General features: G+C 54.6%; 1 protein-coding gene across 2 annotated transcripts in view; it reads left to right on the top strand.

Annotated features, from left to right (window-relative positions):
* TEX264 (testis expressed 264, ER-phagy receptor) overlaps nt 1-17,691 on the top strand; it is a 30,888-nt gene that overhangs the window by 5,154 nt on the left and 8,043 nt on the right. For both annotated transcript variants that reach the window (XM_045530102.1, XM_045530103.1), the window contains exon 4: nt 8,679-8,900. In XM_045530102.1, the coding sequence (XP_045386058.1) occupies nt 8,679-8,900 (222 nt within the window). The remainder of the gene's footprint in view (nt 1-8,678; nt 8,901-17,691) is intronic.

The following is a 17,691-nucleotide window of genomic DNA, read 5'->3' as shown; positions in this document are numbered from 1 at the left end:
AGGAGCACTGGGGCCTGAGTGGGATGAAGCAGGTAGCTAGCTGGCTTTGGGAAGCTCCTAGACCAGATACCTGACTCCCACCCCTGCAAGGGTCTGTTATGTAAGCCCCTCTTCCTCCTATGCCCTCCCCTGATCGCTGTCCCTCCTTCCACACCTTGCCCAGGCGGAGCCCTGTGCAAAGTCCCAGTGGGAGGGAGGAGAGTCATTGTGGCTGCCTCTTTCCTCATCAGCATGTCTGCCTGTTCCGGAATCAGCACATTGCCTCTTGGGTCAAAGGTGCTAATTCCAGGGTGGGAAAGGGCCAAGGCAGCAGGTTATCCCGGGGTCAATGCTGGAGGCAGGTCCAGGGAAGAGTGAGATAGAAGAACCCTAGCATGGGGTACTCTCCCCGTGGCCTGGCCTAGCCACTGCCTCCAGGCAGCCCACCATGTAGCTTTCTAAGAGATGTGGTGGAACCTATGTGGTGGGCCCTGGGTGTCTAGGGTTGGCTGGATCTAGTCTGTATTGGGTGCTGGTCTGGGAGAACCATGGTCAGAGAACGCAGCCATGATGCTGGCGGTCCTGGGTTCTGATTCTGTCCCATCATTGTCCTGCTGTGTGATCCTTGGCATGTCACATAACCTTTTTAAGCCTCTATTTCCTTATCTGCAGAGTAGTGATAAACTGCTTCGTAGATAGGCTTAGCGTTAAGTGATATAGGTGAGGCAATTCACACCAGCACCTAGCCCTCAACAGATGCTTAGCAACAACAAAGAAAAGGGTGGGAAAAACACTCATACCATACTAGCATGTACTGAGGGGTCAGGCTGAGCAAGCCTAGACCCTTGGCCTGGCTGTAGACATCTGGCTGGCACAGAGGATGACTGAACAAGTCCAGGTGGCCCCTCTGATCCTGCCCCTCCCCAGACCTGGGTCATTCCAAAAGACACCTGTATCCCCATTGAGAGATAGGTCACACTAGCACCTGGGATGGCTCAGGGACACTTGGGTCCCCACCTACTCTGGGAGTTGGGTGGTACATTCTCTGCCTGGCAGAGATTGTAACAGGTTTAGAGGACCATGGACCCCCAGACTGTAGATGCTTATGGTTATCACAGACTGGTCTGTAAAGACCTGAGGCCTCCTGGTCCACACTCCTGATATTATGGAGGGGGAACTAAGGTTTGGATAGCAGGAGTGAGGTACTGATCTCACACTTTCTGTTTTCATTCAGCAAATACTTGAGTACCTGATCTGTGCCAGGCTCTGTGCTGGGCCTGGGTATTGTGGGGACCAAGGGGCCCAACCCTCAGGACCTCTCAGATGGGAGCCTAGAGGAGAGGCTTCATCCTGGTCCTGGGGTAGGCTGAGAACCCAAGTTTTCTGCTCCCTAGGCTGCCTTCACCAGCAGTGTGCAGCATGGGGCCCTGCATGTTCTGGCCCTCAGAAAGATAGGATATAGGCTGACCTGTTGTGTGTTCCATCCACACTGCTCCTGGCACAAGAGGAGTCAGAATCTGCTTCTCTGTGAGTGAAGTGAGGCTGTTTCAGGCTGTGTGAGTGAGGCAGTGAATAACCAGGTTAGAAGTGCCCCCTGGCTCTAGATGCTGCCCACCTCCATGAGGTGTGGACTGACAGCTCCCTAGCGAAACCCCTTCTTGACCTCAGCTGGGCATAGGAGAGGCCTTGGAAAGGCCTTGGAGAAGCCACACCTAGGCTGGGTGTGGGTCCAGGAAGTGGCACAAGAAAGGGTACCACCAATGCAGAATAGTGGCAGTTGCTGTGGACCCTTTCATATTAGATGCTGCTTGAGCTATTAGCCCTGTGTCCTGGAGTCCTGTGTGGGAAGAGGCTACAAGATCTGGGAAAGTGCTTCCTGTGAGGCAGGAGGAAGCATGTCATTCCTCATCTCTGAAGGCCTTGGCATGATTGGGAGTAGGGAGGGTGGAAGGAGGGAGCACGTATTGGGAAGTGGACAGACGCTGGCAGTGGCCCATAGGTGCCCTGTGCCCCAGGGCTCAGCATTCATGGAGTGCAGGCCGTTTCCTCTTCAAGGTACCTGAGGGAGGGAGGTGAGTTCAGAGATGGGTCAGGTGTAGGTGGATGTCAGTCACAGATCTGTGCCCCCACCCCTAATTCACACATACACTCTATCTGCACTGCCCTTGCATAGCTGAGGAAAGGTCCTGGTGAGAAAAACTGTTCTGCCCTCATGCCTGCCTTTGGGGTGAGTGCTGGGGATTTGGAAAGTAACTTTAGCTTCCCCTTGTGGGCCTGGTCCCTCTGGGAACCTTCAGTGTTAGAAGGGAAGGAAGGAGCTGGGAAGACCCTGAGTGCCTTGCCTGATCCCAGCCGGCTCTAGCCTGTGAACAGGGCTACTGTCACCAGGCCAGTGGATCCATCCTGCCTGCCAACCTGGCCCTCTGCCTCTGGCCTCACCCGCTGCTGCCACTCCCACCTCTACTGTTGTGTTTGGGGCTTAAGCAGCCTGCCTGCTTGCCCTTGTGGGGAGCCTGGCTGAAGCAAGAGGGGCATGGCAGCCAGTTCAGTTTACCTGGCCAAGGTGGACCTGTATTTGCTGCTTATATCCACCACCTAGTAGAGGGTGTTTGCCCCAGGCATGGAGTGGGAGGGGTAACTGGTGGCACTTTGGGTTCTGCCTTTAGTAAGCTAGACTGCCATTGAAGCCCCCTTTTCCCCTTAGTCCACTGAGAATCAAGGCCTGGGGCCAGCAAGTCTGTAAGGGCTGAGGCTGGTGAGAGTTCTGGGGTAGGCCTCTGCCATTCTCCGCCTTCCCCCTCAGTGTGTGTGGGGATGGGGCCCTTCAGGCCTCCCTGAAGGCACTTCCCAGAGGTCCGGGAAGGGGTGAGGGAGTAGGATTCCCAGGATCCTCCACAAGAACAATGGGAATATGGACTGGGCTGATATTTTCTGAGGGCCCAGCCTCTCCCCTGCACCAGTTACCCCATGATTATTTTCTGCCAAGTGGAGTCCAGGCTTTTGCTTTGCAGCAGGTTAACTGTGTGGGATAGGTCTGGAAGGGTGAGCGCCTCTAGAACTGCCTTTGGGAGGGAGGTGAGGTGAGGCTGAGGGCTTTGGATTTGCCCTTCTGAGTTTGAATCGAGGCTCCACTGCTTACCAGCATGTGACTCTGGGTGAGTCACTTGGTCTCTTTGAGTCTGTCTCCTCATCTGTCAAATGGGGATAAAAGAATCCTTACCTCAGGGTTTTTGTTCTTATAGGGACTAAATAAGGATAAGGCCCAGTACCCACTCACTAATAGCTGCGTAGCACACTTGACATCCATGCCTGCCTGAGGGCCTTGTGCCACTGGGACTTTGTATGGCTAAGAACCCTGCCTGCCTCTGGCCTGGTCCCAGCCTCCTGCAGGTTGCCTGGGCCATGTGAGGAGATGCAGTGCAGGGGAAAGCCATTGTGCACCCATTCCTAGCTAGGGCCTATTTCTCGGGCTCCCAAGTGGCCCTGGGTTGTATGGTGCAACTCTGGAGCTGGTCTGCTTGGGTTCAAATTCTGACTCCAGCACTGCCTTGCTGTGACCTTTGCTGAGTGGCTTGGTTCTCTGGGCCTCAGGAACAGGGTTAATAACAGTACCTACTGCACAAGGCTGTTTGGATTTTATGAGCTTATGCATGGAAGGCAGCGATGGCGGGGGCAAGTGGTGAGTGCCTTGTCAGATACCAGCTGATAGGATTATGCTTGGGAGTGGGGGTGGAGGGAAGATTCCTGAAAGACTTCTAAGTGGGAACTCTCAGTCCCGAACCTACCTTTGAAGGTTAGCATCTTGCTGACTCCTGAAATATAGGTCCTGTCCTCTAGCTTGGCTGTCTGCATCAGCCCATGTCCTGACTGGTGCCTGCCCCAATGTGCGTTGGGCACTGGCTGCTCAAATTTGGACACATGGGATGTGTCGACACCTGCAGCACCCAAGACAGTGAACAAGGCCCAGTGCCCAACCTCTAGTAATGGGCAGGTGCAACTGCTCTGTTCCCTTGGAAGTACCAGTGCACATGAAGGGCACTGCCTCTACTTTCCCCCTTATTTTGGGCAGCTCTGGGTTGAGTGGGCTGGCATGGGAGGGAAAAGGGCAGCCCTCTGGGTCTGGCATTAGCAGATGGTGCAGCTGTCCCTGTCAGGTTATGCAGCTTATGGGCCCGGGATTGGCCATTTCTACTGAACCCAATGACTAGGTTTGGTGTGGGCCATCTGACACCATTTCTTTTTCCTAGATCCTGGAAGATATCAATCTTGTCCAGTTCCCAGACTCAGTGAGGTCTTGGCAGGGCTCCTGACGTGGCTCTCTTTAGTATGGCCTCACACAAAAGGGACAGCAGAGCGCTGTGAGACCTCTCTGGAAGGGGCAGTGGGGCCAGCCTTGGGGCCAGCCTTGGGACCAGCTCATACCTGGAAGCTTTAGCCTCAAAGCAGGCTGCCCTCTTCTCACAATGCTGGGACTCAGGAGGCTTCACAGCCCAAAGGAGAGCTTAGGGGTCTAGCATGCCTGTGTCTTTTTCCTGGTATTCTTGTTTTGAGGACAGATACTGGGTGGGCTTGCCTTTACCCAAAGTGGTAATGAGTCTGGCCACTGTCCAGTCTCCTTGGTACACCATTTCCTTGCTGGGGCTAGTTCTGGTCCAGCTTTTGTTCTGGGCAGAGGTATCTAGAGAAGTGGCTGATATGGGGAGGAAAAGGACCAGGCAGGTAGAGTTGGAAAGGCCAGGCCTACATCCTAGGATTAGCCCCAAATAAAGATGTTGTTCAGTAACCAAGGTGGCTGGGGTTGGTCTCTTGCCATCAGGACACCCCCACCTTCTGGGCTCTTGACAACCTTAGTAGGCCATTCCCCTGGAGGTAGGCCAGGATTTCCTGGGACCCTTTGCCCCCCGCCCTCCTACTGGACCAGCCTTGCTGCTAGTTGCATTATCTTAGGGCTTATCCCATCTCCTTGGTGGTGCTGAATTGAGCTGCTTCCTGGCTCCAGCTTTGCATGGGGTGGCTTAGCAGGTGGTAGGCTTGCTGATGGTCTTCCTAGGCTGCCCCTTAGCTACTGGCCAGGGCAGGGGAGGGGTGGGAAAGGAGCCACTGTGCCCCACGCACCTCCAGGATCCTGGCAGCCCTGTTTCCTTAATAGCTTCCTCCCTCCATTGTGACAAGAGTTCATCCTTTTCTCTAGGTGGAGCAAGAGGAGGTTTGCTCATGATGCTGCACTTGTGTGTGCAGGTGTGTACATGCATATACTATCACTGAGTATTCCCAAAGAACTTTCTGTGTGTGCAAGATCCTGAACTTTTTTGCCTAGAGGCCTGGAGTGGTGGAGAGACGGGGAAACTATCAATTACAGTGCAGCACAAGACCTGCCTCCTCAGTGGGAACTTGGGATCAGAGAGGAGGGGCTGCTTGGCAGGGAGCAACAGAAGGTTTTGAGGGGGAGGACTGAGCTGAGTCTTGCAGGATGGGCAGGAGTTTCCCAGCCAGAAGGGACGATGGAATAGGGGTGAAGAAGGACATTTCAGGCAGAGGAAGTAGCTTCCTGCAAAGGCAGGAAGCATGGGAGGACGTGGCATGTTTGGGGAGCTGCAAATAGTTCCATGTGGGTGTGGGGGGGGGGGTGTGGTGGGTGAGGAGGCTGTCGAGGCAGCCTGGGCCAGAGCCTGGATCTGTCCCTCCCTCTGTCACACAGATACTCAGTGGGTGCCTGCCCATCTGGGCTCTGGCCCCTGATGGGGCCTGGAGCTGCTGAAAGGAAGTGCAAGGTGACAAATCCGGGCAGTGTTGTGTGGGCCATTCTAAAAGACAGCCTTGTATGCTGGGCTTGGGAGTTTAGTTTCATCCTAAAGGTGAATCGGGAGCCATTGAGAGGTTCTAAGCGGGATGATCACATGTGTTCTAGTGTCTTTTGCAGACATTGAGAGGTTCTGAGCAGGATGATCATGTGTGTTCTGGTGTCTTTTGGGGTATTAAGCTCAGAGCCCTGTGAGGGCTGCTGAAGTGATCCCAGGGAAGACCCTGGGACCCAAATTCTGGCAGGCCAGGGATGGAGGGGAGAGATCAAGTGACCTTCTACCCATTTCTCCATCTTACCTATACTAGATGTTTCTTTTATACAGCATAGGTTGCTAGGGTCAGGGACATGAAGATAGGCTTTGTGGCAGGCACTGTCCCTTGGTCTGTCAGCAGGAGGCCTGCCAGAACTTTCTGCCTGTCTGGCCGTTCTTGTCTTGGCATGAGTAGGGCACTTGCACCATCTAGAGACAAGAGGTGGTACTGCAGCAATTTATGTCTGCCTGGGTCGGGTGGGAGGAGCTTCAGGCCAAGAGAAATGACTGTGCTGCAAGGTAGACTTGATATGGGCAAGAGAGTTTACAGCAAAATATTGGGAGGGAGGTGTGGGGGGAGAAGAGAGTGTCACTGAACCACCATGAAAGGCTCCTCAAGAAGACATTTGAACTTGACTGGGCACGGAGGAGCTAGATATTCAGAAGTTTGGCTGGATGGGCATTCTAGGCCAAGGGACAGTTTGGACTGTGTTATAGCTACTAATAACCAGAACAGTTGTGGAGCACTTGCTGAATGCTAGACCCTGGCTAAGTCCTTGTGAAGTGTCTCGTTAATATAACAGTCTTATGAGTAAATATCAAGGAACTGGGGCTCCAAGAAGCTAAGGGACTTGTCCAGGATCGCATGACTCACGATATACACCTTGGCCTGCCTCCAGCTGTGGTTCTGACAACTGCATCATACTGCTTGCCACTAAACCTCTAAGCCAAGCTTGATGTCGTAGGATTCAAGGGGGCAGCAAGGGGACCAGAGTCATAGAGAGCTGGGGATGACCCCTGGGGTCTACTTAGAGGTGAGAGCCTATAATATGTGCCCAAGTCCCAGACAAAGTATGACTCCAAGGCAGGGCTGGGCTGGCCAGACTGGAAGAGGCAGAGCAGGGCTGAGAAACCGCTAGAGGATTGCTGACAGGTCTTGGAAAGGGCTGGAGTGGAAGGGCAGAGGTGAGAACAGGTAATAATGGCTTCACAGTGCTGGGAAGGTAGGCAGGGGAGAAGAGTAAGTGGAGGTAGAGAGAGTGGCCTGTTTAAACTTAGGGGTCAGCAGGCCCTTGGTAGGGGGAGAAAGGAGCCTTCAAATCATGCAAAACCCAGCATTGAGAGCACAAGATCTTTGCTAAGTCTCCTGGATCCAGGCACACATACATGGTATTGGGGGCCCAGCCTAAGGGCTGGTACAGGCTTAGGCACCTTGAAAGCTGACATGGGAAACAGGTAGCAGAAGGTGGAGAAAGTAGGGCCTCCTGATGCCAGGAGGAGAAATGAGTCCTCGGCCTCGTAGGCCTTGGGGGTCAGTCCTAGGGAAGTGTTAGAGGCTCACACAAGAGCCCCACATGGCTGACTAGGCTTTCTGGGAGCCAAGGAAGAGAGAGAGTTTAGGGATGGAGGGCAATATAGTGGGATGTGCAGGCAGTAGGGCCCCAGAGAGACTTGGAGGAGAACCAGTAGTTTGGGGTTTAACTGGGAAGAGACTTGGGAAGTGGGACAGGTCCTGGAATGGGGCATGGGTTGAATAAGTCATCTAGGGTACTGGTGGCTGGCCCTACTTGAGGGACTAGGAGGATCCCCTCACAGAATTTCATTAGCACCCCAGAGGTCAATGATCCCATGTCCTGACCAGTGCTACCTCCAGCCCCTCAACAGCCAGATGCCAGGTCCCCAACTTGGCCTCTTTACCCTGTGAGCATGTAAACACACACACTCTTGCTTTCCCAGGGCATGGCCCTTGAGGGCTCTGGACTCTTCCTTGTTCCCACTCTTCGGTTTGCTTCCTTGCCTGCCATAAGTTCTCTGCCAGGGAAGCCTGCTCTCCTCCAGGAGATAGGAGGGAAATGAGCTGATAGGCCTATGCTGGATCCAGGCCCCAGGATCAGCCAGCCTGCAGTCCTGTTGGTGGCCTTGGGGAAGTGGGGGCTGAACAGAGGGTCCCATCAGGAGGTGGAAAGGCCCCTTAAGTGGTGCTGTTGATGGGCTATGTGGATGGCGATGGTTTAGACGTCCTCTCTCTTCTTCCCTCTCCAGGTCTTTTGGAGAGCAGAGACTAAGTCTGATCCCTCACCATGACCCCAGGGTCTCTAGCACAGGGCATGGAATGTTTGTGGAAGAAATAAATGAAGGAATGGATGAGAGTCCTGCAGCATGATGCCATAGGCAGGAGCCACAGATGGGTTCCAGCAGGAAAATAGCCAGTTCTATCCTGGTATGTGGGGCTACATGGCCTGTTGGAGCTGGTAGTTCTACCAGGCCTAACCTGAGCGGACATAGACCCAGAGGCAGAGGGCCTCCTTGTTTTTTTTTTTGGGAGACAGAGTCTTGCTCTGTCACCCAGGCTAGAGTGCAGTGGTGTCATCTTAGCTCACTGCATACTCAAACTCCCTGGCTCAAGTGCTCCTCCTGCCTCAGCCTTCCCAGTAGCTGGGACTACAGTAGTAATGCCTGGCTAATTTTTTCTATTTTTAGTAGAGATGGGGTCTTGCTCTTGCTCAGTCTGATCTCAAACTCCTGACCTCAAGCGAGCCTCCCACCTCAGTCTCCTAGAGTGCTAGGATTATGGGTATGAGCCACTGCGCCTGGCCTGAGGGCTTCCTTCCTTTGCCCAACTCTGATACCTCTTTGCTTCCCCAGGTGCCCCCTGAGAAGTGCCGTTGTGCAGTGGGCAGCATCCTGAGTGAAGGTGAGGAATCAGCCTCTCCTGAGCTCATCCATCTGTACGAGAAATTTGGCTTCAAAGTATTCTCATTTCCGGCACCCAGCCATGTGGTGACAGCTACCTTCCCGTATACCACCACCCTGTCCATCTGGCTGGCTACCCGCCGTGTGCATCCTGCCTTGGACACCTATATCAAGGTAAGGCACAGGCTTGGGTTGTGCATGTGTGTGCACGTGTGTGTGCCAGGTCCCTTGGGTGGGAGCTGGGAAGGATTGCCAAGGTCGAGAGGAAGAAGTGGTTTTGGGAGAGAAGCACCCTGGGGCCGTCATGGAGAAGGTGTCTGTGAAGCTAGGAAGATGGGCAGAGGCTGTTGACATCCCTTTCAGATGCCTGAGACCTTGTGGGGGCCAGAGCATCTCCCAAGAGCATGGAGAGCTTGTTTAGAAACCTGTCCTGCTCAGTTTGGCTCTAGCTTTGACCAAAGACATCCTTAGTGCTCATCCTGCGCTCCTGGCTCAGATGGATGGACAGCCCCACCCTCTTCCTGTCCTGTTGGAGGCCTGCAAAGCAAGGCCCTGAGGCTCCAAGTGGCTGGGCAGACCCCAGGTACCCATACGTTGCCCCTCGCCCTGCCTCTGCATGGGTTTATGCACCTGCTCTCTGAACCTAGGACTGCGGTAGCAACAGCAGGGCCTGTCTTCTTACTGATGTGATCACTAGCAGTGCTGGCCCAGCCTTTCAGGAGGATGGAAAAGAGCTAGCCACCAGGAGGTCTTATGGGGGTCTGTGTCTACAGAGATTTTTAAAACTTGCCCTATTGCACCTCCCTTCTCCTCTAAACATTTTGTAAACTTGGATACGAGGGAAATGACCTCAGTTTGAGCTTGGAAGTGATTGTTTATTCATTCATCTAACTTACATTTATTAAGCGTCTGTGTGCCAGTTGCCTTGATGGGCATGAAGTGAAATCTTGGTACATGAAATGGGCATTTACAGTGAGGTGATGAAGATAGGTAATGAATGTCAAACAGAAATGGGACACAGGAAAGAACAGGGTGAGAAAAGTCAGGGGACCAACTTGGACAGAGTGGTTAGGGACAGCCTGTTGGAAGGAGGTAACCTCAAGACAGAGTTCTAGAAGAGCCTTTGGGGAGGAGTAAGAATGTTATAGGCAGAGCAGGGTGAGGAACACACGTTTGATCTAAATGCAGTGGGAAGTCACTGCATTGTTCCAACCACAAAAGTTACATGGTTGGAGCCACATCTGTAGAAGATGGGCTGTCCTATCCCTGGGTAGGGTAGAACTGGATCACAGATCAGGGGCTGGGTGGAGGTGCTTAGGAGGCTATCATGAATCCCAGTGTGAGTGGTGGCAGCTTCAGCTGGGACAGTGTCTATAGGGATGCACACAAGCACAGAGATTTACAAATATTTTGGGGTAGAACCAATGGACTTTTTAGGTGGATTTGCTGTTGGAGGAGGGGAGGATGTAGGGGGAGTCACAGAGGGCTCTGCTTCCCTGTGGCCTGGGCAGGTGGACAAGCATGTAGTGATGCTTTCACTGAGATGTGGGGGAACTGAGGGAGGCCCTGATTTTTGGTGGGGGGTGGGGGGGACCAGCTCTGTAGGCTGTGTCAGTGGAGCTGCCTAAGAGACATCCCAGTGAGGGGGTGTGGAATTAGCAGTGGCGTATGTAGACTCTGGAGTTCAGAGAGGGCTGAGCTGGTGGATATGTTTGGGAACACTGGCCTGTTGGCAGTATTTGACCTGGGAATCTGCCCTGGGCCTCCTACTCTCTGTGGGGCCAGGCAGGCAATGGACAGCTTGAGGCAGCAAGAGCTGTTCAGGAGGTGTGGCCAGTGTGGCGGGGTCAGTGAACAGGACAAGAGAGTCAGTGAGGGTGGGACCTTGGTGGACTTGGAAGAACCTTGCCACTTTGTTCTCCAGGGCAGCTTGGGGAAAGGGACAGGACGCTGGTGATAGAAATGGGAGCCAGACAAGTCCTGCATAAGGGGGTGCAAGAGTGTGGTGTCAGGGCTGAGGAATGAATAAATAAGGCCCTGAGTCACCAGCTGTGGCCTTGGTGGTCAAGGACAGGATTGAAGAAACAGGTGAGAAGACCTGGAAACAGGAGGGCTGTCACAGTGTTAGGGGCACAGGGAGGGTAGAGGCAAGTTTCCTTTGTGATCTGGAAGGTGGAGGCCAGAAGGGATGCTGGGAAGGATGTGCTTGCCAGGGCTGGGGTTGGGCTGGAGATGGGGGAGCTGGCTGGCGGTGAGGGCAGGAAGGGAGATACCAGTGCCCTACTCCTGCTCAGTGTGCCACCTCAGGGGGGTCCTCCCCTGTTTCATTCAAGGAAGGGCTGGTGTGTGGTGTCTCCGGTCCTGTCTGTCACTCGCAACGTCAAGAGCTAATCTGGAGAAGCACCCCCCGGGAAGAGACTTCTTGGGTTCCAAACCTCAGAACAGAGAGCATGGCATGTGGTGTGGTGGCGAGCAACTCAGCCACCAAAGCCTTTTCCTGGCTTCAGGGGTTTATTTTTAGACACCTTTGTCCAAATTTCCCGGCCCCTGACAGCTTCACAAGTTGCCTGGTTTTGACGTCACCTCTTTGATGAAAGCCCTTCCTCCTTCCTCCCCCTCTCGTGGGAGCCTGTCAGCTGTGCGCTGGGCTCAGTCCTCCTGGGATGGGGGCTGGGATAAAGAAGCCAGGGGTACGGGGGAGAGCAAGGGGCTTCTCTCAGAGATGTCTATGAGGTATATTTGCGTGGGCTTGGCCACCAGCTGAGAGAGTGAGAGAGAAACTAGGCTGCCCACAGAGGAGGCACAGCCCCAGGTCCTTGGTTTGTTTTGGCAGCAGGGGGTGGGATCGCCTCTGCCTGTGTTTAGCCTGACCTTGTATCCTGGGGAACAAAGCTAGGGGAGAGATGAGGAACGGGCTGGCTCTGTTTGCTGGTCACAGCCTGCAGCAGACACGGGGTGGCCCTGTGCCTCTCTCAGCACAGGAGACAGCAAGAAGAGCGTATAAGGCTTCCTCCTACCCTTGCTTTCTTCCCTACTGCCCTAGGGGTCAGAGAAAGGAGGCTACTAATGAGACTATGTGTGTTCTGACTCTCCTAGCCCCGACAGCTGGCTGCCTTTAACTGTGTGTGTGTGTGCATGCGCGTGCGCACACCCTTCCTTTTCCCTCTGGATCTAGGACTGCTGTGAAGGTTCTTCAAAGGAATGACAGCAGCCGTCAGCTTTCTGTTTCATGAGGGATGAGGGAGGCCAGGAGTCCTGCTGTCAGGAGGAAGGGAGGGAGGAAGGCTTGGCAGGCTCACCTGCCTCCCCAGAGGCAGGGGTAAGGGTTGGGGTGAATGGGTCTCAGCTTTGGGCAGGGGAGGTGCAGAGCAGCTGCTGTCTTGGCGGTTGCAGATGAGCCTGAGCCTGGGGCAGTACTGGTCTTATGGGACTGAGGGACCTGAGGGTTACTGTGGGGGGTCCAAAGAGAACCACTTGTTAGGCCTCTCTGGGAATTTTATAAGGGATGGCTGGATCTCAGCTTTGTGGTCTGCATGGCAGCCTCTGGCTCTCTGGCCAGCCTTCCCTAGCTTGGCAGCCTGTCAAACTGAGCTATAGGGGCTGGAACTTTGCCATTCTCCACATAAACTATTGGGTGCCCCCAGGCTGAGCCGTCTAAGACAGTGTGTATGTGAGGGGTCCCCTGGTACTATGTGACCATTACTCTATATGGAAGATGCCCCGGCTTTGTCAGGCTGCTCCACTGGAGTCCAAGGAGGTGGCCTCCAGGGCAGGAGGAGACCATTCCCTGAGTCCCAGCATGGGGATGTCTTCTGGCAGGTGCAGGAGGGAACTTCCTTGAAAGGGAGCTTTCTTGAAATTGCAAGCCTGCAGAGGAGATAGGGCCCAGATATGAACCCAGAGCAATGAGCCCCAAATTTCACAGCAGTCTTAATGACTGTCTAGGGAAGGCTTTGGGCTCATGGAACAGACCAAGACTGAATGATGGGCCTGAGGATCCCACTTGGGGGGTTGCATGTGAAAAGGTCCCAGGTGCAGTATTTGGCTCATGTCTCTCTGTAGCAGTTGGTGGGAGAGGTCATCGAGTGTTAGACTGGCCTAGCCAAGCCCCTGTGCCTGGCTTCCCTCTCTGCACAGTCCAGAATCTCCATAAACCCCCGTTCCCCAGGGTCTCTGATTTCTAGGATATTTTAGGGGAGAGTCCTTGTAAAATGGTTTGAGCATCTTCTCCCAAGTATAGGGAGATAGCATTGTCCACATTGTCCCACCAGCCATCCACATGATGGCTGACTGGCTGGGGAGTGCAAGCAGGTTCTGTAGGTCAGATATTGTCCCTTCCTCCATTGAATTGGAGAAAAAGGTCAGGGGGAAGGGTTGCCAAGGGGATGTAGTGAGCCTGGTGAGGGGGAACCTTTGTGGTAGAGTTCTGGGACAGCTGGGTTGACTGGGGTTGTTCTACCAGGGGTTTAAAGGAGGCAGGGACTCCAGATCATAGTTCTCAGACTGCTCTGGGGTGGGAGCCTATGGGCTGTGCTAAGGTGTCCCATGGCTGACAGCCTGAGGTAGGGGCTGCACTCAGACCCTTACCTGCTTCAACTAGAGTAGTTTTGCTTATGAATTTTACAAACTAGGTGACATCCTGAGCTTTTGGAGGAGGGCTTCTGAGGTTCAATTAGTTAGAAAATCTCTGTCTTAAGAGAGATACACCACTGGACAGATGCCTTCTCCAGCCCTGGCCAACTCTGTGTCTGTTTCAGATCCTGAAGATGCTGTGGCAGCTGCAGTGGGAGTGGAACTAGGAGGTACCAGGGCCCAGCCTTGGGCAGGTGGGGTGGGGGCTTCCAGAAAAGGCAGTTGTGTCTGAGGAAGCATGACTCTGACTGGAAGCTGGACCTGGAGGGGAGCCCTGGAGAGCTGCATGTTGGAGATCTCTTGGGGGAGTGGTGGCTGAACTCCTGAGTGGTGGGTGACAGCATGGCAGTGCCGTGGGGCAGCCAGGTCAGAACTAAGGACTAGGGGCTCCAGTAGGGTGCCTGTAGAAGTGGCTCAGCCTGTTGAGCTGTTGGCTGGGAGAAAGCTCACAGCAGCTTGGTCAGAGCCTAGGTTCTGTCCAATGGGCTTAGAACCCCCTGTGTATGTTTCTTCTTAGCCTGCTTCAGCGACCTGTGGGAGTGAGTGCGTAGGTCTGAGTCCACACTGGGGCCAGAACATCAGTGGGGAGCAACCAGGCCGTGGCCGGGGGAATCCAGGTGAGAAGGCCACAAAAGGAATGTGAAGTTTGTGGTCATTTCCCTCTCCCTGCCTCTCACCTTTGTCAAGCTAATGTGGGAGGGTTCCAAGTTAAAAACTTTATTTTTAGCAAGGGAGGCCCCCTTGGCACCTCAGATTGGTCACTTATGCAGCAGTTATTTACTGAACTCTTTTATGTGGCATTGTTCTGTGTATGGGAGAAGCGGCTAGAAGGCAGTCACAGTGTTCTAACCAAAGCCAGCAACCCCATTGTTTTACAGACAAGGGCGACTGAGGCCTAGGGAAGAGAGGTTACCCAAGGTCAAGGAATGAAGCAGTAGCTGAGTCCAGACTGAATCCCCTAGACTGAGGATCATTCCGATGGCTACATGCTTTTTGCCTTCTATCTGGTACATGAGTGGGGATGGGACCAGGAGGCTGAGGACTTGTCATGAATTTGGGATACACTTGGGATGGTGCCCCAGAGTGGGCCTGGGGTGGAAGCATTGTGGTCCAACACCCTCCCTCTCCAGCCCTGGTGGTCAGAGTTGGGGGCCAAGACTGCTGGGGGAGCCAGAGGCAAAGGACAGCAAGAGCCCATCTGCCCGCTTTCCCGGTAGGCACTCATTAAGGGAGGCCTTGGCAACTGCTCCTGCCACAGGAAGCAGCTGCTACAGGCACCTTATTGGGCCTCATGTCCTTACCCTTAATGAGGTAGAGGGGGCTCCATTCCTAGGCTTCCCTCACTGGGTCTCCAGGGCTGGCCCACCTGCCAGTGCTGCCACCTGCTCTGGCACAGGGAGGAGGGTATTCTCAGCAGCTCTAACACCTGAGGCTGAATGACAGGCCCCCAGAACTCTTACCTTCCCCCATGTGCCCCAGCCACAGCTTAGCCATGCCTAAGGGGGAGAATGGGGAAGGGCAGGGGTGGATTCTCTGGGAAAGGCAAAATAACCCTTGTGGAGTGGGGGAGTTGGGGCTGAGCCTGCAGGACGGGCAGTGTTCTCCAGTGGGAAGGCAGATCAGGCAGAGGTACTAGCTTTGTGGCAGGCATGGCTCATGTATCCAGTGAGGCTAGAGTACAGGGGAGGAGCAAGAGTTTGGGCCCAGGAGATTAGACTGGGTCCTGCAGGCACTAGGGAGGGAAGCACTGATGGTATCTGAATAGACCAGTGACAGTATCCAGGCTGGGCTTCAGAACAAGACTCTTGAGTACCTGGGAGTGGGGAGGAAGAGCTAGAGGCCATAGCCAAACTCTGCATGAGGGTAACAAGTTAGCTGAGAGTTGCAGTGACTTTTCACTCCCAGATACCCCTAAGCCAAGAGGAGATCCTCCCACCAAGCCAGGGCTTGCCTTCCCTGGTTTCCCTCAGGGAGCTCTCCCTGGGGGTTGAGGTATAGGGGGACACAGGAGGCCAGGCCTCTCCCCTGTACTGGCCTAAGCACTAGAACCTGTTCTTTAGCCTCTCTGGCTTCACCCCTTCTTCTTCCCCTCCCCCAGGATTGAAATCATAAAGCCAGCCTTTGCTGGGGTGGCGTAGGAGCCACCACTCTCAAAATACCAGCTTGGATATGGTAGCTTGGCAGCCCTGCAGGACCCTGGGGGCTGGAGGCTTGTGTCTGGATGGTGCTGTGGGGTTGGGGCATCACCAATCCAGCGAGAGCCTTTTTCTCTAGGCAGATGGGATTTACTTACCAGGGAAGAATTCTGTTGCTCTTCTCCAGAAAGCTTGGGATTTGGGACTAGGCAAGGGGAAGAGATTCGGAGGAGGGAACTTGTTCCCCTGAGCAGAACAACTCTGCCCTTTACCAGAGCCCTCAGATAAAGAGAGGCTAGCTGTCTAGTTAAGCAGGAAGGAAGCCTAAGGCTCCAAGAGGGGAAGTGCTTCCCTGAGGGGTGGAGAGATCCAAGGTACCAGTTGGAGATGAGAAATTCAGGGCCTTCTCCAACTTCCCTCCCTCTGTCCTCTGTTTCCTCTCCATCCCCATTTGCCCACTCACTTGTCCTTCCCCTCTGGCAATTCCTGACTCCTCTGGCTCCCAAGTGCTTGGCTTCTTGGCTCCATCTGCACTGAGTAGCCTTCCTGCTGCTGATTCCTGCTGCTGGATAATCAGTCAGCAGCGGTTTCATCAGCTTGTGAGCAGGACAGGACTCAAGGTCCTTGACTGCACAGACAAGCTGTAGAAGAGCAGCTGGATCTTGGAGAGGGGGTGGGCTGTGACAGAGCCTGTGATGGTAGGGGCCCTGGTTCCCCTCCCAGATTTGCAAGGGAGAGTGGTGGGATCCTGGGGCTGACCCACCCAGTGCTCTAGCTAAGCTTCCCTTGGGGTATGCACTCCCATACTGCCCAGCCCTCTGGTCCTGCTCACAAGGGCCCAAGAAGGCCAGCGCAGGGCTGAGCTGGGGTTGTATATTGGCTATCTGGGCCCTGGGGAAAGGAAAGGGTGGGCATGGCTGTAGGACTAAGGGCTTCCCAGTCTGGGCACTAGAGTGCTTGAGGGCCTGTGTCCCATGTGCCTGCTTAGGGGCAAACATTATTTCCCTGCTCTTCAATGCCCCAGGCCACTCTTGTTCTTGACTGCTACCTAGGCCCCCCTCCATGGGCTGCCCAGGAACCAGGGCCTGGGTAGCGCCAGGGAGATGAGCAGAGGTGTAAATTGTGTGGCGAGCTGCCGGCTCTGAGGTGAAAATGAAAAGTCTTCAGGCAGCGGCGGCAGCAGGCACAGCAGGCTGGGGTGCCAGGCACAACGCCCTGCCTCCCCGCCCCACTCTCCCTCACACCTTCCCCCTTCTGCAGTCTTCCCCAGGCTCCTGCCCAGGCCTGGCCCTGCCTGCCTGGCTCCTCTGCCACTCCCTGCCGTTTAGGGGGGCTCCCAGACTGGCTCTGGGCTAGATCTGACCCCAAGAGGGCCTTTATGTTTTGTCTGCATTATTCTAATCCCTTTATTTCATAGTTGGGGAAATTGAGGCCCAGAGGGAAGCCACCTATTTGCCAATAGCCAGGCCAAGGCTCTGGGTTCCTGCCTGGGCTTTCTCTGCCACTTCCTGCTTCCCCTGTCCTCTCCCTGGCAGTCCTGTCTCACTCTCTGTCATTTTGCCTGTCATTTTCAGAGCTTTGGGCCCTCCTGCTATGAGAGGGGAGTTCAGAGGGAGAGGGTGCTCATCAGCCCTTGTACAGGCTCTCCCTGCTGGCACTGCAAGGCCCCCAGAGTGCCCTATGGACAGGTTTGGGTTCTGGGCCAAAGGCTTTGGGGAGGCCTGGGGGGGATGAGAGGCAGCCAGGGAGAAGGAAGCTGATGGAAGTTCCTGGGCAGATTAATAACAATGTGCTACCTTCTAGCTGCAGCCTCCCGCTGCGCCTCGCCCAAGCACTTTGCACATGTGATGAAGACTGGCTGGCTGAGGGTCCTCCAGGGTCTGAGCCCCCACTTACAGGGACCGCTGTGTGCAGGCGGGTGCACGTTGGTGTCTGTGTAATTAAAAATGAGCATGCATCACTTCACCCAGCAAGAAGATACCACCACCTCGGGTGGGATGCAACAGCTGCTTGCTGGCTGTGCAGCTGCCTGGGAGTCCAGCCTAGCATAGAGGGATGAGTTGGTGGACTGGGCAGGTCAGGGTGAATCGGAGGGACAAGGCCCAGGGTCTCATCCCAGTGAGGCAGGAGGTAAGGGGCTATGATGGAGTGGGGATGTTTGGGCAGACTTAGTCCCTTTCTGGGCCTAGAGTTTGTGT

This window comes from Lemur catta, chromosome 18, assembly GCF_020740605.2.
Source record: "Lemur catta isolate mLemCat1 chromosome 18, mLemCat1.pri, whole genome shotgun sequence".
NCBI classification, from domain to species: Eukaryota; Metazoa; Chordata; class Mammalia; order Primates; family Lemuridae; genus Lemur; species Lemur catta.
The sequence above is the reverse complement of the archived record's forward strand: the minus strand, read 5'-3'. Positions and strand labels throughout refer to the sequence as shown.